Source organism: Aspergillus glaucus, assembly GCF_001890805.1.
Source record: "Aspergillus glaucus CBS 516.65 unplaced genomic scaffold ASPGLscaffold_5, whole genome shotgun sequence".
NCBI classification, from domain to species: domain Eukaryota; kingdom Fungi; phylum Ascomycota; class Eurotiomycetes; order Eurotiales; family Aspergillaceae; genus Aspergillus; species Aspergillus glaucus.
This window is the reverse complement of record NW_019170457.1, coordinates 1,051,329-1,068,275: the sequence shown is the minus strand read 5'-3', so window position 1 is coordinate 1,068,275 and position 16,947 is coordinate 1,051,329. Positions and strand designations below refer to the sequence as shown.

Below are 16,947 nucleotides of genomic sequence, written 5' to 3'. Positions count from 1 at the left end.
TCAACAGATCTAGAGAGCAAGTAGTACAAAGATTAGTATATCGGAAGCCATGATAATCTATAAATCCAGTCCCTTGCAGGATCTGACCGTGTATAACATTGTTATGTGATCTTTATACGCGGAAAATTTCGCACGCACCAGAAGCAGTGGACCGGCGCCAAGGCTGGCCCAGATGAGGATATTCATTTCCATAATAAGCACAGACGACGTTGAGAAGAGACCATATTCTCTGTATTTGTATTCTGTACAGAGTAGAGATGCTTCAATGCTCTCTACTACTATCTATAGCAATAATGTAGAACAAAGTAAGCAAACAATAAACAAGCGCCTAGCAAACATAGATCCCGGTACTATCAGCGTTGTCGACACTATATAAAAACCAGGGAGAGAGAGTCAAAAAAAAAGATACCCCTGAAACGGTCCCTTGCCTGTTTTTTTTTCCCTTTCTTCTCTTCTTACTTTGGACTCCGCGTGGAGCAAAAACTGTCAGTCGATCGTCAGGGCGGGAGAATTTCTTTGTTTCCATTGCTGTGTGTTTGTCTCTCTGTCTCTCCTCCCCTCTCCTCTCCTACTTCGACTCTCTTCCACCTTCCATCGATTGTCCATCATCTCAGCCCACCATGACTGGCTGCTGATTTTCATCTGATTCTATTCTATTCTTATCATCTTCACCCATTGATCTTTTATATTCTGTTTTTTTTGCTCTCCACGCCTGGTTTGCTGTGTGGAGCGTCCGCTCTCTCTCTCCTCTCCCAGGGCTGTCGTTCATTTCTATTCCGCCCTCCTAAAACCGCATCCCCCCTTTCGCTTCATCCGGCCCAATTGATCGATTTCGTCCTCCAGATGCAAATCGCTTCGATTACTTCTCATTAGATTTCGTGTTTCTGGGCTATTACGACTGATTGTTCTCTCGCGTGCTTGAATTGCTTCTGCGGAGACCTACCGAGAAGGGGAACGTCACAACTGATATAAACCATCGACTCGCTTTTCGAATTGGGAAAGGCAACTGGAAGAACGAAGGAAATAAATATACTGGGTTATTGAGATGTCCTATCGTCCCAACATGGGGGAAATTCGTTCCCCCTCTCACGACACTCTCCGGAGTGGCATCCCCTCACCACGCATCGAACACTATGACGGCGAAGTCCCTCCCGCTCTGTCACCCCTCGATGCGTTTGCCGCTCAAGGTCGTCTACTCGCAAGACAGTTGGAAGAGTCCGCACGGCGGGATCGTCGTCTGAGCAGGTTACCACCCTCTAGCGTAGCTCGTTCCTTATCGCGGCCCCGACCGGGTTACTTTCGATCGCTCTCTGGGGATACTTCCACCAACGCTGAGGGCAACCTTGAACGTCGTCCCACGCAGAAGATCAACACCGAAATTGAAGAGCAGAATTTCCGTCCCGTGTCGGAGCATCCGCGCTTCAGTAGTGTTTCCAATGCCTACACCGAGGCCAGCGAGTATGAGGATGACGATGTCACTATTGACGATGACAGCACTGCGACTCCCAAGCATGGTTCGACTATTCTTTCCAGCTTCGAGGTACCGCGGGCAGAATCGCCTGAGGAGGACCTCTCATTGCATGGAATGCCCGATCAAGGACCCCGTCGCTTCTATGCTGCCGCAGCAGCAGCACCGCCGGCAGTGGGCGTCTCGTTGGCGGCCCCGTCTATGAATTCATCCACTGATTCGGCTTCGTCGCGACTCTTGATTCCACGCAGCCTGGCCCCGCCCGGTTCTCCCATGTCTCGTCCATCCAGCAGCTCCAGGGCCCAGCTAGAAAGCTCTGATGATGACTACAGCAGCTCTAATGGCGGGTCCACCTTCTCTCAGCCGCCGCGGAAGCTGTCGTCCAGCAGCGCTATGTCCGGACCGCACTCGCCCATGTCCACCACTGCTGCCCCAGTGCCCCGTGGGAAACCCCGATCTCCGTCCCAGAGTTCCGAGGCTTCGAATAACGGTGGCCGCCTCCAGCGTCCTTCGCTCAACTTTTCGCGTCCCATGAGCCGGTCCAGCACGAATCTCTCCGCATCTGCAATGGCAAGCTCCGAACAGTTGCATGTCTCGGGCAACCGAGCATCTATTGAGCGAGGCCACAAACCAGGCCCGATTGTCGTTCCGACGTCGACAGAAGCGACTACTCCGTCCACAGAGGAACCCTCATCAGCCCTGTCAGCCTCATACACTTATGCCAAGTACGCCCTCCCTCGGGGTCGTCAAATGGGCAGAGATTCCGTCGTCTTTGCCGGTCTTCAGACGCCCAATTTCGAATGGAAAGAGCCCTTGTTCGAGAGTCCGACTAGTGAGCATCCACCAGAGCGATCCGCACGCACACCGTCTCCACCTCCCTCGAATCAGGAGGCAGTGCCGGCTCCCAAGGCCCGGTCGATGTATGAAGCCTCCATTTCTGATCGCCAGCTGTTGACGCCGGAGCCTGTGGCGCCATCGCGGCGCTCTCCATCGCCTGACACAGCAGCAGCCAGCAGACTCAGTCCGAAGGCCAACAAGAGCGACGCGGCATCGTCTACTGGATCGAGTAACACTCTTCGACCACAGACAGCCCGGTCCAACGACTCCGCTAACCCGGTGTCCGCTCCTGTCACGGCGGACGACCATCTGGCCGTGGGCATCCAATGCCACGAAAAGGGATCTCTTAACGAGTCCACCTACCACCTTCGCATTGCGGCCAAAAAGGACCACCCCACGGCCATGTTCCTTTATGCGTTGGCCTGCCGTCATGGCTGGGGTATGCGTCCCAATCAACGGGAGGGTGTCCGGTGGCTGCGGAAAGCAGTGGACTCCGTTGGTCTGGAGTTGATGGGCGACAGCAACACCCCTGTACCAGCGCGATTCCGGGAAATGCAGAAGGCTTATCGTGCACAATTCGCTCTGGGAATTTACGAGCTTGGTGTGAGCCATCTCAATGGTTGGGGTATTGAGCAAGATAAGATTTTGGCTTTGCGTTGCTTCGAAATTGCCGGCCAGTGGGGAGACGCTGATGCGCTGTCTGAGGCTGGTTACTGCTACGCTCAAGGTGTGGGATGCAAGAAGGATCTGAAGAAAGCCGCCAAGTACTACCGCCAGGCCGAGGCCAAAGGTGTCAACATGGTTGGAAATAGCTGGTAAGTATTATGGTTGTTCCATGTATGCTTGAATTTACTAACGCGAACGTTACAGGATTTACAAAGATAAATACATGTCGGACGACGAACCCAGCGATCGGTCGCGTGGACGACAGGCTGGGACATCGGATAAGAAATCTCGTGGTCGCAGTAAATCGCGAACTCGCAGTCTTTTCCACCGGAAAAAGTCGGGTGCAGCTGAAGCATAGACTTTCGCTTGCAGTTTTTATTCTAGGTACGACTGTTGGTTGATGCCAAACTGTCTTGACCTTGCATTCGTTGTGATTTTTCATTTCATACAGCGTCCGACCCTCTGACACTCCCTTAATATTGGTTTTTTTTTTTTTTTTTTTTTTTTTTCCTTTCAATTGCTTTTGCCATTTGCTATTCATGCATATGCTTTTCCTTATGCGAACCTGCAGAGTGAGCTTTTGAGCTTTTGCTTCATTGTGTTTACTTTTGCTTCTTACACTCCTTTGCACCTTGACAGCCACTTGCTCTTTTTTCTTTTCTTCTTTTCTCTTATTGTTTGAATTCGAGCAGGACTTGCAATCTGCTCTCGGTCCGTGGATGGTTCTATACTATCTGCCCTTTGGGCGCCATAATTCTCTTCTTACTGGATACCCCTTATCACCCATGAGTGAGGTCTTAATTTCTAGTCACTCTCTCTGTTTCTTTCTGTTCATTATTACTTTGACCTTCTTCGAGTGTTGCTGTCATAGGCTGCTCTTTTTCATTTCACTTCTCTGTTTTCCCTTCTGCTGCCTTTTGGTTGTTTATTTTTGTCCAATCTAGCTGTGTGGTCCATTCGCAGAGATCATATTTGATGATACTCATGACAATCTCATCATAATTGCATCGCTCTTCTTGCATCATTTTGTGCTTTTGGGTCTTTTGAATATATACAGCAGCCTTCCGGCTTGTTTTTATTGGGATATTTTAGGATACTTGAGTATTGGATTTGGTCATTTTAAGTTTGGGGAGAAACGCCACAGTAGCATCGGTGTATTTGGCTTTGATAATATTGGTTTGAATATATCCCTCAGCCTTGTATACGACTCGAAAAACCCGGGGCAACAATCGGGGAAATCTCGCTTGACAAGTCTCAAATCCTTTACAGACTGAAAAATGCGACAGACAACGGCTGTTACAGATTAGGACCAACTCCGCATTTTGCAAGATCTCAATTCTGGTCCCATGGGCTTTCTCGATTTGATTCGCCTGCGATACCCTGAATTTTTGCCTCTCACACCCCTCGTTGCCTCTTCATCAGTGCCCATCCCGGCTGTTCCGGATGAAAGACCTAATGCGGCATATATTAAAAATGATTGTCATGGCTGCTGATGATATTATAGGAGATTTTCGAGTTCTAGGTGGTATCGCATGGGTGGTTCCTTGTGCTCGAGGGTTTCACGATATTCAATAGTATGACCGACTAAAGCTACGAGCTGCAGGGCCCCAGGATGCAACCCTAAAGAAATACCAACCCCGCTTTGCTTTGAAGATTGGCGTTTGCCAACCAAGCATCCCCTAGCCCTGCAGGAATAGGATAGGCTCATGCGCGTCTTCCTTCTGGCGTATTATTTCTTCGACCCTTTATTAGAAGAAAAAAGAAAGAACAATGGACAAACGCAAGAAAGTTAGGAGTCTAAATAAGCAGTCGGGGGTGTACTATTATGTTTTGGGACCGATCTCCGTGAGACTGACACAAACTACTCGGGAGATAATCCATGGGTTTTTTCTTTCTTTCTTTTTCTTTTTTCTTCGCGCCTATTTTGGTGGCTATTTGCATGTGAGGGCCCTGCGTTTTCTTTCAGGTTTCGGCAGGTACCTGACGCTGGTAGATATTTAGGGTCCGGGGTTCCTGTCTCATTATTTATTGAAGCTTCTCATACAGGTCATTCGTTTTATCTCTCTTCTTGTTTCCTTCTTCTTGCCTTCTTTCTTTCGGTTTTAAGCCTTAATTATTGGCCGGTGGAACTGTATTGATTTGTTCTTTGTTTCTGTTCCGCCCCTTGGCGATTATACTCGAGAGCTGCAGATATTCTGTACTCTGGTCGATAGGTCAACCGGTGTTCAACCTGCATTGCAGTCTTCGATACTAGAGGAGGACCTGTATATCGGCACGAGGCAGACTGGTCAGTCGAAACAAATCCCGTCAGAGACGTGGGACTCGGGTCATTTTGGAAGTGGGCGAGCTGACAGGTAGCAAGCAGTGTATACTCGAAACCAGCCGAATAACCAGAAACCATGACCGACGGAAAAACAACAGAATTCTCCCAAATGGACCTTCCAGCACCGAAGCCCAGCGTGGGTGCTCGGATTAAAGCCCACCTCAAGAAGTGGTGGTGGGTGCATGTCATCATTATAGTAGTGGTGGTTTTGGTGGTTGCCCTTCCAGTGTATGTCGATGTTGATGTTACCCAATGACAAATCAAGTCAAGCGGGGGTAGGATACTGACGGTTTCACAGGATCTATGTCGGTTACCCAAAGATCGCACGAAACGACGTGAACAAATCAACCCTGAACGTCACGAGCATGGCCATCACCGACCCATCCCCGGGATCGTTCCACCTGAAGCAGACGCAGGTCATCGGGTCTAGCAGCGCATTCAAACCAACAATATTTGGCTTCTCGGCTGCCGTATCGTTGCTCGGGGCTGTGCCTTGGGGTAACGCCCAGGTGCCGGATGTTAAGGCTGAGGATGGAGCGGTTGTGCACATAGAGGAACAGATCAAGCTCAGCAATGAGACTGCGTTTGGGGACTTTGCAAAGGCCGTTTTGCTGAATGAGGAGTTTGATATGAATATTTATGGGGAGCCGAAGTTGCAGGAGGGGGCTTTGCCCAAGGTGGATGTGACGTACAACAAGACTGTCACTATCAAGGGTGGGTGTCCTTTATCCGCGGTCCCTAGCGAATTGTAGCTAATGCGATGTGGCAGGCCTGAACAAGTTGAACGGATTCGACATTACCGACTTCAAGATCCTGACCAAAGATGCAGCCGACGGAACCAACACGGAGGGAACAGTGTATATTCCCAACCCGACCGTCATGGCTCTCACCTTGGTATGTCCGACTTTATACCGATGATATAGATCCATATTAACAAACGCAGGGCAACGTTACGATGGACCTCTCCTCCAACGGCACGCACATCGGTCAAGCTTTCCTGGACGACCTCATCCTCAACCCAGGCAACAACACAGTCCCGATGCGATCCACCGTCAACAAACTTAAAGTCATCACCATGCTTCCGTCGAATTCGATGCTCCCCGTGGATATCCGCGGCAACTCTAGCGTGTACCATGGCCGCGACCTGCCGTATTTCTCCGAGGCATTGGCGGCGAATGAGCTCCGTACGACGTTGGATGTTGGAAAGGGATTGATGAATGGGATGTAGCATTGTACTCCGTAATAATGGGTATTTCTTTTGTGTTTTCTATGAGTCTTTTAATCGGGGATGGGATTATATTACGTTTGGGTTTTGGTGTTAATTATATAGAAGGGCTTGGCAGTGGATATCATTGATATGCTTATCTTGGCTGATATCAGTTCTCCAATTGTGCCTGATTTTGAGATCTTGGCGCTTTCAATTGATTGTTGTAACTCAATGACTATGTATAGTCACTAGAGAACTACATGGGCTTCCAAAGCATACAATTGAATTGGTCAGACCATACAATATAATTCTCAATTAACCATATAATGCACCTCATAAAAACCGGGGTGACAAGGTTCCTGTACCTGATACTACCCCAACTTGGCTTCTCCAACTCGTCTCCAATCGCCCTATATTAAACCAAGTTAAACCACCGATTATCATCGACCATACTGCAAAGAGGAATCGCGGGTTCTATCGGCTTGCCAATGTCCACTGCCTCACCCGATCCCGGGCCGGTTTCTCTTAGCTTCTTGGGGGCACCGATTCCTGGGTCGATACGGAAGTAGCGAAGCACTATGTAGATACGAAGTACCGGGATGGGTATATAAAGGAAGCCACCCGGGTCGTCACTGATCCAGGAACGACTTACTCTTGACAAGAAAAAGGAAAAGAAGGATAAGCAATATGGTCCTCTTCAAGAACACCGCCGTTTGTGCCTCTGCCCTTTTGGCTGCCACGGCCTCTGCTACGCCTGTTGTTCATTACCCCCGGGCAGCCAACAGCTCTGCCTTTACCAACTCGAATGGTCTGAAGTTCACGCACTTCAACCAGTCCCTCCCTAACGTGACTATCCTCGCAACTGGTACCCCACCCTCACCCCCTCCAACAACCCCAATCGGACTACAAAAGACTAACGAAGAACAGGAGGAACAATCGCCGGTACCAGCCCCGACAAAACCGCCACAGCAGGCTACGAGTCCGGCGCCCTGGGCATCAACCGGCTCCTCAACTCCATCCCCGAGGCCTTCGACATCGCCAACGTCGCCGCCGTGCAAGCCACCAACGTCGGCAGCGGCGATGTCTCCTCCTCCCTCCTCCTCAACCTCACACACACCCTGCAGACGACGGTCTGCGATGACCCCAACATGTCCGGCGCAGTGCTCACGCACGGCACAGACACCCTCGAGGAATCCGCCTTCTTCATCGACGCCACGGTTAACTGCGGAAAACCCATTGTCTTCGTCGGCTCCATGCGTCCCTCCACAGCCCTTTCTGCAGACGGCCCCATGAACCTCCTGCAAGCCGTCACCGTCGCCGCAAACGAGGACTCCAAGGACCGCGGCGCAATGGTCGTGCTCAACGACCGCATCGCCTCCGCTTTCTTCGTCACCAAGACCCAGGCAAACACTGTCGACACCTTCAAGGCCATGGAGATGGGCAACTTGGGCATGATAGTCTCTAACGAGCCGTATTTCTTCTACCCACCTGCGCAGCCTAGGGCTAAGGTGGAGATCGATGTCTCCGGTATCGACAAGATCCCGCGCGTGGACATCCTCTACGCGTACGAGGATATGCAGACTGACCTGCTGTATGCGGCTGTTGAGCACGGTGCTAAGGGTATCGTGGTCGCTGGTGCTGGGGCTGGTGGTGTGTCGAGTGACTTTGACACTGCTATTAATGACATTGTCAAGAACAAGAGTATCCCTGTTGTTAAGAGTCATCGGACTGTTAACGGGGAGGTGCCTACGTCTGGTATTACGGGTGATGCCGCGGAGTACCAGATTGCTAGTGGGTTCTTGAACCCGCAGCAGTCGCGGATTCTGCTGGGATTGCTTTTGGCGGAGGAGAAGGGTGTTAAGGAGATTCGGGGGGTGTTTGAGAAGGCAGCAGCCGCTTAATTGGGTTGTAGAGTTGGACATAGATTTATATAGTAATAGACTAGAAAAGTTATGGTATAGAATAGAACATCAATCTAATGAATACAAACGAACGTCGAAATTTCAGCATGCCGCCATTTTATCCTCAACGTACAATTACATCTCATGCAACGTGTTGTACCCCGTCTCAAGCAAACTCCTCGGCCCCCGTGCATCTGCCGCCATATGCCAGTAAAACAGCCCTCCTAATTTCAGTTTCGTCGCGAATTTGGCTTTCTGCTGGACCGTCCGTGGTGTATCATATGTCACAAAACCGCCGTCCCCTCCAGAGCAATATGCAGCCCCGGCTTTGTCATCGTGATGTTCCTTGGCTCCGGGACGCGGCAAATCGGCATAATCAAACACTCCGTCTTCTCCACCAGTGCCAGAGTACGACTGACCAGCCTTACTGCTACCCAAAAATGACCGTCCGTATGCGGGAATTCCAAGGAGGAGTTTCTTAGGCTCCACGCCTTGGGATAGGACGTAATTAACAGCTGACTGACCAGAATGACCACCGCCCCGTGCGTAAAGCTGTGCCTGGTGCCCGGTTTCGTTCGTCCATGGACCGGAGAAATCGTATGCCATAATATTAAGCAAGTCTAGGTATTGCGAAGCTTTGCCGAGATCAATGTTGCGAAGTGCCCATTGGCCCGCGGGAAGACATGTGGCCAGCACATATCGTGGAGCGGGTAGGACCTCGCGCAGTCGAGCGAGCATGTTGACATAGTAATAGCCTTCTTGCGGGTTTGCGGGGTGTTCCCAGTCGACTAACTCTTATTTAGCACACTATATTCACAATGATGAGTTGATGGGAACTTACTGTCAATCCCGTCCAGACCGAATTGATCTACCAATTCCCTCGCTGTCCGGACAAAGGTGGCCAGACGGGATTGGCTCTGAGCCACCAGCGCAAAGTTCTCACTCCCTTTTCCTCCGCCACCAACTGAGAGGATGACTTTCATTTTAGAATATTGCGGTTTTAATTGTGTGAAGGCACGAATGCAGCCGTTGGTCCCGTCGATTGGCATTTGCGCATCTGCCCACTCATCGCTCAGCTGTACCAGTTAGCCGTGTATACTCGTACTTATCCGAGCAAAGTGGACATACATAAATTGTGCCATCTTCCTTGACCCTGGTCAATTGAGAGTTAGTACTTATTGTTTGTGTACTCCGTAGTATAGTAGCACTTACCAAGCAAACGCGTAAAAGACATGCGAGACGAATCCCAATCTCAGGGACGAAGGAGGCTGCTTCCGATAAATCCTCCAATTCGGGTAATAAGCTGCATTCGCATAGACCGGGATCTCATAAGAGCTGCTGAACTTGCTGGAGCGTTCTGCCGCTTTGCGACGCCAGTGGGGGAAGAGGCCGGATAGCATATCGTAGTGGGACGGGTTGGACCACTCAATTCAGATAGGGAATGGTGATAGCAATTGAAAAGGACAAACTGTCTTTAAAGATTAGAATGCTGAGAATGAAGAATCCTGAAGGAAGAGAAGGAAACGACCCGTACTTGCCCAATACAGACGTCACGTGTGGGAATGATGCTCTTTTTGTTTTCTTTTGGCCTCCCGTTTTGCTTTTTCGCTCGACTTTATTTATAGCCTGACAAACCGTTGGTGCTGATTCGAAATAACACGCAGCAGAATGGTTGATGAAGGAAAAAGAAAAGAAAAAACTAGGGAATTAAAAAAAGGTTTCTAGTTCTGTCATTCACGTGCAGGCCTGAAATACTAATCCCCCGCCCTTCAGCTCGTCCTTCTACGCCCTACACGGCAGGCAGAAAGACAGCACTCCACGCATGCATTACATGTCAGGCAAGGCTGTTTATTGTTTTTGCGTCATCTACGGGGTACAGGGACGGCTATTGTGATCGCCAACTTTCCCGGATGAGAGACAAATGCTCGAACCCCCGCTCCCGCTCAACTCTACCTCAGTCGTATACAGAGTAGATGCAGGGCCCCAGGATTGTGATGTGACCGTGGTTATTGAACGATTCAAAGCTTGGCCGGGATAGTCCACAGGCATCAGTGCTGGGATAATGCTACTATTTCTGTACAGAATCTCACTCTGGTGAATAATCTCGTGGCGATAGATGTCACTTTTCTTTTTCTCTCAGCCTCAATTCGAATTACCGGATGTGGATCTTTTCTGGATGCTTACGGAAACAACGGCGTGTTGGGAGACATCAAGTCACCCTGTGAGAGAACAGACATTACTCAGACCATCTTGACCGGACCGGCTGATCGTGATTTGAAAGGACTCAGACCAGAGTCTCAGATCGCAACTAAATGAATTAGTGAACCTATGAGAGCCCCCAAAAGCCAAGCCAGTGGTGACTCTGTGGGAATTGGCTTTTCTAAAAAGGTGTGTTTGCTTTTTCCTGCTTATTTCTGCTGCGCCTCGTTGGAAGAGGGAGACGCGATGTCGACGGTGTGGGGATAATGCAGGCCATGGACTAACGATTTGCATCCCCGCAATGGCTGAAATCGCAGTGCGCCTAACGGAGCATGGAGGACGCCGTACGGTACTTTTACCTGCACGAACATACCACGTTGCGTCTACTGTTGCGCGAATCTGCGGTCAATGCTGGGAATAGAAAGAGAATGAAAAGGGTAGACCGGGACTGTCAATTTACGTCGTCGCTAAGGTCGTGGCTTGATGCCATGGCCTGTGCATCGATAATCTATTGGCCACCACACTAATGATATTGCAGTGGAAACTTGGCAGAAAATCAGAATCGGTGGCAGGCAGCCTGTTGAGTCTGTCGGATTTGTCAGGTGTATTTCTGTTAACTAGTTAAGTTACTCGTCCAGAGCATACTTCTATGAGAACCATCAATTGGGCGACACGGCACCGCGCCGGACACACTCCGGAGCACTCCATACAGGTACTGTTCCTCTATAGGTATTTGATACCCTGTGATATCCTGTAAGGTGAATACACCAATCCATAAGCCCAATGCATCAACACGAATCGGGATTACTAGGCTCGTACTCCATACAGTACTTTTGGTGATCGCCCGAAGGCAACTGACCATGTCGGTATGTTGGGGCGACCTGAGGATGTCAACCAGGCTTCACGGCTCATAGTGTGGGATGACACTCTGTAGCGCGTGCCGTTTAGGATTCCATCAGGTTCTTAAGGAGACAGGTATATAAGACCGAAAGGGAAATCTGGCATTTATGCCTGAAGAACCTGGCAGAAACCTTTAATATATGTGATTGGCTGCCAGAGACTTGCTATTCGATTTGCCACCGCCTTCCGTAACGACACTACTGCCTAATAATTAAGGCTACGATTAATCCTGTCACTGCTGCTGTCCTTTCATCTTGTTTTCTATCACAGCTCTGTTTTTCTGATTGTGTGCAAAATTTGACCTTAACTTACTGTTGCCCCTCTTGTGCCTGTATTGGTTAAATTTTTATTACAATAATTATTTGGCAGAAAAGCCCAATTCGACTTTGCGCGGTGCTATCGCTACGCGGCTCCCTCTAGCTTTCCGCATCTCACGAGCACTTCCACCTTCCACACCAGAAGAATCATCATGGCAGCAGACGTTGGCTATGCGGCCTCCAGCATCCTGTCGACGGACAATGCCCGCGACCCCGAATCCAACGATTTCTCCTTCACCCCGTTCCTCCGGAATAGTTTCGGCTTCGGTCTCGCCAGCGACGTCCCTGTCTGCAAAGCCTACAGCGAAGGCCACTGTCCTCTAGGGCCTGCCTGTCCAGATCGCCATCCCACTCCGACACGCGTTACCACATCCACGACTACGGCGTCAGGTCTCGCCCCTTCGACTACACACGGCTCGCTCGTTTGCAAGCATTTCCTCAAGGGGCTCTGCAAGAAAGGCCTGAAATGCGAATATCTACACGAATACAACCTTCGGCGGATGCCGGAATGCCAATCTTTCACGCGATCCGGATACTGCCCCAACGGCGATGATTGTCTATACCAACATGTACGGGAGAACGCTCGCCTTCCACCATGTGAGAACTACGACCAAGGATTCTGCGAGTTAGGTCCGCTGTGCGCGAAGCGCCATGTCCGACGACGTCTGTGTCAGTATTACCTTGCCGGGTTCTGTCCGGACGGTAGAGCGTGTCCCGATGGTCATCCGCGTTGGAACGAGCATTTGCCAAGGCCGTCATTGCGGGTGGAGAAGACGGAGGAGGAGTTGGAGCGGGAACGATCTTTAATTCGGGATGAGCAGGAACGCGAAAGGGAGAGGGAGCGTGAGTGGAGGAATGAACGGGGTCGGGGAGGTGGGTTTATGCGTGGTCGGTTTCGGGGTCGGGGGCGCGGCTGAGTGGGTTCTGGTTGTATGTATGGAGAGCAGCATAGCTTGCAGATTGATTTCATTTAGAGATACCCAGAAATTGACTTTTGATGCTCTACTCTATGCTACCTTGGAGGAATACCATGCCACTACTATTTTCGGAAGATGAGGAGTCTGTTCATGACATCATGGCGGCACCGCGTGCGAACAGCTAATTCTTAGCCATCATTCCATAATCTCATATAAGCGCCAGTAAGCTGAGAAGAGCAGGGACAGACCGCATATGCCATTGTCAGATCATCCGTAATAATCCCCAATCCCGAGTTTGCTATGCTGAATTGCCGTTTCGGTCCATTTGTCAGATATCTGTAAGAATCAACTAACCCCTCGTGCCGCATCTGATTGGTCAACCATCAAGCTCTGGAACCAGTTGGAAGTGGGTAGTGGGGGCATCTGTAATCGATTACTGAGCTTCTCTTTTTCACTGCTGCTGTACACTAATATTAACACAAGATGAGGGGCTCCCTATATATCATGGGTCGTCCGCCCTTCTTTTTCTTCTCTTCTCTCCTCTATCCCCATCATCCACTTTAATTCTCCTCAATTGCTCCGTTGAGATACTATACTAGTCACCATGGCTCCCAAGGTTGCTATTGTCTTCGTATGTTGGACCCTGTCTCTCTCTGCTTACCTTCCTCGCTGACCCGATCTAGTACTCGCTGTACGGCCACATCGTCCAGCTGGCCGAGGCTGAGAAGAAGGGTATCGAGGCTGCTGGTGGCCAGGCCGACATCTACCAGTAAGTTGATACTCAAGTTCAGTCGCACTCCAACGCCAAAGCTAACAACTCAATAGGATCCCCGAGACCCTTCCCGAGGAAGTCCTCACCAAGATGCACGCTCCCCCCAAGTCCGCCCACCCCATTGCTACCCCCGACGACCTCCTCCAGTACGATGCCGTCCTCTTCGGTATCCCTACCCGTTACGGTAACTTCCCCGCTCAGTGGAAGACCTTCTGGGACCGCACCGGCGGTATTTGGGCCACTGGTGGCTTCTGGGGCAAGTACGCCGGTCTGTTCGTCTCCACTGGTACTCTCGGTGGTGGCCAGGAGTCGACCGCCATTGCTGCCATGAGCACTCTCGCCCACCACGGCTTCCTCTACGTCCCTCTGGGCTACAAGACTACCTTCGCTCAGCTCTCGAACCTGACCGAGATCCACGGTGGTAGCGCCTGGGGTGCTGGTACCTTTGCTGTAAGTTCTTTTTCTCTATTGGGGTGGATAACCGAGATGCTAATATGTCATAGGGTGCCGATGGCTCTCGCCAGCCCACTCCCCTCGAGCTCGAGATCGCCGAAGCCCAGGGCAAGGCCTTCTACGAGCACGTTGCCAAGGTCAACTTCGCGTGACTGCATGGCGGCGGCGAGTCGAAGCCCGAGGAGTCCAAGTCTGAGCCTACAGCTCAGCCGGCTAAGAAAGAGACTGCCCAGCCTGCTTCGAACAGCCAGCAGCAACAAGGCACTCAGCAGCAAGAGGAGAAGAGCAAGGAGGGGCCTTGTGGTCTGCCTAGGAAGTGTACTATTCTCTAATTGGGCTTTTTGATCAAGATACCCCTTTGCTCTTTGTTTCTGTCTGTTTGTTCTTGCTTTGGCCTCTGTTATGAGGATATGATAATATTGATATATCATCTCAGTAAATTTAGTAAATCAAATGCATACGCTGTTTAATAAGGAAAAGAGTCTGGAGCAAACCATTTCGTAGCTGTAGTAGCAAATACCATAGCATGCCTTAGGCACTGTGGCGGCGGGGCGTATTGTAAGGCGGTGTATCACCGGCGATGACGATAGAGCTCTCCGTCTGCCTTCATTTCTCACAGCTTGACATCTTCTATCATGATTCCATGAAATACCCTTTCTTTTATTTGATCTGCCATTGAAATTCGCGAAATCCTTCACAGTATATATTCCTGCAACCCCCTCTCCTCCTAAACACCCTCCAACATGGCCTCTAGGCCGATCGTCCTACGATTTGAAAGCCGCAACGGCCAGTTCCGCTTGAACGTCAGCCCAGAGGAGCAGTTCCCATCATTACAGCAGAAGGTACGGCTCTCCTGCTCAGTATTGCGCTCGCGGGGAGAGATGTAAGGTTGATCGATGGGTTGCTGACTTTCATTGGTGGTCAGATTGTCGAGAAACTACCCCAAGACGTCGAATCTGCGTCGATTGCCCTTTCCAACAAACCGATCGGAACCGGTGGCGATGAGAGGCTACTAAATACTTTGGAGGGTGTCTCTGTTGGGCAGGTTGGCCTCAAGTGAGTCTTCACGCGGGCGAGGAGGAAGTGATGCGGTGTGCTGATACCTGGGAAGCCATGGAGACAAGCTTTTCCTTGGTTATCAAGACAAGTCTTCACAGCAGGGAAATGCCCAGTCTGATACCACCCAGCGTCTGAACGGGGCCCCTCTGACACAGGAAGAGACGATCAGTATCCGCCCGCAAGCGATCAAAAACCCGTGGGAGGTCGTTAAGCAATCGCCGCTCGATAACAACTTGGACAAGAAAGATGGAAAGATTCCTCGCAACCGGGATGCGAAAATGTGCAGGCACGGTCCTAAAGGTATGTGCGACTACTGCATGCCCCTCGAACCCTACGATCCGAAATACCTAGCCGAGAAGAAGATCAAGCATCTATCGTTCCACTCATACCTGCGCAAAATCAATGCCGCCGCCAACAAACCCGAATCCGGGAGCTCCTATATGCCACCTCTCAACGAACCGTTCTACCGTGTAAGACAAGACTGTCCGTCCGGTCACCCGCAATGGCCTGAGGGGATTTGCACCAAGTGTCAGCCGAGCGCGATCAGTTTGCAGCCTCAGGAATTCCGGATGGTCGACCATGTGGAGTTTGCTACACCGGATTTGATTAACAAACTTCTGGACTTCTGGCGGAATTCGGGGGCTCAGCGGTTGGGTTTCCTCTACGGTACCTACGAGGAGTACACAGAAGTTCCACTTGGGACCAAGGCAGTGGTGCAAGCCATATATGAGCCGCCTCAGGTGAACGAGCTTGACGGTGTGACAGTTCAGGAATGGGAAGATGAGAAGGAGGTGGATGAAGTTGCGCGTATGTGTGGTCTTGAAAAGGTTGGAATTATCTTCACAGATTTGTTGGACGCTGGTCAAGGAGACGGGACTGTGGCTTGTAAGCGCCATGTGGACTCCTACTTTCTCTCGTCTCTGGAAATTGCTTTTGCTTCCCGGCTGCAGGCTCAATATCCAAAACCAACGAAATGGAGCCGGACTGGCCGCTTTGGTTCGAATTTCGTAACCTGTGTGCTCAGCGGTGATGACCAGGGAGCCATTACGATTAGTTCCTATCAGGCTTCGGTCTCAGCGGTCGAGATGGTGCGAGCAGATATCATCGAACCCTCCGCAGAACCATCTGTCATGCTCGTGCAGTCAGAAGACGACAACCCCGACAACAAAGCACGGTATATCCCCGAGGTTTTCTACCGACAGATCAACGAATACGGCGTAAGCGCTCAGCAGAACGCGAAGCCATCTTTCCCAGTGGATTTCCTTCTGGTCACCCTCACGCACGGTTTCCCAACGGTACCATCGCCTCTCTTCCTCGAGAACACCTTCCCTGTCGAGAATCGCGCGCTTGTTGGCGAGAGCCAGGAGTTGAGTCATATTGCCAAAAAGCTAGTTTCCAGTGGTGATCCCGCTAAGGTGGTTCTCGCTGTATCTGACTTCCATCTTCTATGCTTCCTTCATTCTTTGTCCACGTTTAGCAAGGTAAGGCGACACATAGGGCAGGACTGCGTGGGTTTTCGCTAACATACATGTTTCCACTCCAACAGGACGAAGAAGCCCTCCTTTGCCGCGTTGCTACATCCCATTCCCCCTCAGAGGGCCTCCAACTGATCAACACCCCCGGATGGGCGACTTTGGTTACAATCCTTCAGGAAAGTGGTGAGCGCCCCCCTAAGCGGCCCCGGTCACCTCCTCGCCCATTCCCACCTTCTATCAGGTCCCAGTCACCAAAGACAGAAAGCGATCAGCTTGCTAAGAGGTTCAAGGGAGCTAGCCTAGAGTGACGGGTCGATTTCGCCGTTTCGTTTTGTTCACCCTATCTTTCTTCGAAAAAAAAAAAAAAAAAAGAAAAGAAAAGAAAAGAAAAGAAAAGAAAAGAAAGAAAGGGTCCTATCACGGTACAATGCTTGCCTTCCGAATCGATCGAGC

General features: G+C 50.6%; 7 protein-coding genes across 7 annotated transcripts; 6 read left to right on the top strand and 1 right to left on the bottom strand.

The window, feature by feature from the left end:
• Window positions 1-1,045: 1,045 nt before the first annotated feature.
• On the top strand, window positions 1,046-3,329 carry ASPGLDRAFT_121166 (uncharacterized protein; the record flags this gene model as incomplete). Its single annotated transcript, XM_022540211.1, has 2 exons — window positions 1,046-3,120; window positions 3,176-3,329. The coding sequence occupies 2 exons, from the start codon at window positions 1,046-1,048 to the stop codon at window positions 3,327-3,329; spliced, it is 2,229 nt and encodes a 742-aa protein (XP_022403405.1).
• A 2,006-nt stretch (window positions 3,330-5,335) lies between these two features.
• Window positions 5,336-6,848, top strand: ASPGLDRAFT_44564 (DUF3712 domain-containing protein). Its single transcript, XM_022546055.1, has 4 exons — window positions 5,336-5,522; window positions 5,593-6,008; window positions 6,064-6,188; window positions 6,238-6,848. Exons 1-4 carry the CDS (start codon window positions 5,371-5,373, stop codon window positions 6,520-6,522), a joined length of 978 nt encoding a protein of 325 aa, XP_022403404.1. The 5' UTR covers window positions 5,336-5,370; the 3' UTR covers window positions 6,523-6,848.
• A 340-nt stretch (window positions 6,849-7,188) lies between these two features.
• Window positions 7,189-8,402, top strand: ASPGLDRAFT_121050 (asparaginase ahrA; the record flags this gene model as incomplete). The annotated part of the gene is made up of 2 exons (XM_022540200.1): window positions 7,189-7,366; window positions 7,429-8,402. 2 exons carry the CDS (start codon window positions 7,189-7,191, stop codon window positions 8,400-8,402), a joined length of 1,152 nt encoding a protein of 383 aa, XP_022403403.1.
• Window positions 8,403-8,537: 135 nt separating this feature from the next.
• On the bottom strand, window positions 8,538-9,802 carry ASPGLDRAFT_121068 (glycoside hydrolase family 18 protein; the record flags this gene model as incomplete). The annotated part of the gene is made up of 4 exons (XM_022540204.1): window positions 8,538-9,190; window positions 9,244-9,478; window positions 9,531-9,555; window positions 9,615-9,802. 4 exons carry the CDS (start codon window positions 9,800-9,802, stop codon window positions 8,538-8,540), a joined length of 1,101 nt encoding a protein of 366 aa, XP_022403402.1.
• Window positions 9,803-11,766: 1,964 nt separating this feature from the next.
• On the top strand, window positions 11,767-12,848 carry yth1 (cleavage polyadenylation factor RNA-binding subunit YTH1). The gene has a single exon (XM_022546054.1). It carries the CDS (start codon window positions 11,971-11,973, stop codon window positions 12,733-12,735), a length of 765 nt encoding a protein of 254 aa, XP_022403401.1. The 5' UTR covers window positions 11,767-11,970; the 3' UTR covers window positions 12,736-12,848.
• Window positions 12,849-13,279: 431 nt separating this feature from the next.
• On the top strand, window positions 13,280-14,276 carry pst2 (putative NADH-quinone oxidoreductase Pst2). The gene is made up of 4 exons (XM_022546053.1): window positions 13,280-13,366; window positions 13,419-13,504; window positions 13,561-13,957; window positions 14,011-14,276. Exons 1-4 carry the CDS (start codon window positions 13,340-13,342, stop codon window positions 14,110-14,112), a joined length of 612 nt encoding a protein of 203 aa, XP_022403400.1. The 5' UTR covers window positions 13,280-13,339; the 3' UTR covers window positions 14,113-14,276.
• Window positions 14,277-14,657: 381 nt separating this feature from the next.
• npl4 (nuclear protein localization protein 4) lies at window positions 14,658-16,905 on the top strand. The gene is made up of 5 exons (XM_022546052.1): window positions 14,658-14,802; window positions 14,886-15,016; window positions 15,072-16,500; window positions 16,566-16,677; window positions 16,785-16,905. The coding sequence occupies exons 1-5, from the start codon at window positions 14,704-14,706 to the stop codon at window positions 16,790-16,792; spliced, it is 1,779 nt and encodes a 592-aa protein (XP_022403399.1). The 5' UTR covers window positions 14,658-14,703; the 3' UTR covers window positions 16,793-16,905.
• The last annotated feature ends 42 nt before the right edge of the window (window positions 16,906-16,947 follow it).

Coding starts and splice junctions, on each gene's coding strand:
- yth1 (XM_022546054.1), top strand. CDS start 11,971: ATGGCAGCAGACGTTGGCTATGCGGCCTCCAGCATCCTGTCGACGGAC.
- ASPGLDRAFT_44564 (XM_022546055.1), top strand. CDS start 5,371: ATGACCGACGGAAAAACAACAGAATTCTCCCAAATGGACCTTCCAGCA. Junction 5,523..5,592: donor TTGGTGGTTGCCCTTCCAGT/GTATGTCGATGT, acceptor ACGGTTTCACAG/GATCTATGTCGGTTACCCAA. Junction 6,189..6,237: donor CCGTCATGGCTCTCACCTTG/GTATGTCCGACT, acceptor TAACAAACGCAG/GGCAACGTTACGATGGACCT.
- pst2 (XM_022546053.1), top strand. CDS start 13,340: ATGGCTCCCAAGGTTGCTATTGTCTTC. Junction 13,505..13,560: donor GGCCAGGCCGACATCTACCA/GTAAGTTGATAC, acceptor ACAACTCAATAG/GATCCCCGAGACCCTTCCCG. Junction 13,958..14,010: donor GGGGTGCTGGTACCTTTGCT/GTAAGTTCTTTT, acceptor AATATGTCATAG/GGTGCCGATGGCTCTCGCCA.
- npl4 (XM_022546052.1), top strand. CDS start 14,704: ATGGCCTCTAGGCCGATCGTCCTACGATTTGAAAGCCGCAACGGCCAG. Junction 14,803..14,885: donor TCCCATCATTACAGCAGAAG/GTACGGCTCTCC, acceptor ATTGGTGGTCAG/ATTGTCGAGAAACTACCCCA. Junction 15,017..15,071: donor GTTGGGCAGGTTGGCCTCAA/GTGAGTCTTCAC, acceptor ATACCTGGGAAG/CCATGGAGACAAGCTTTTCC.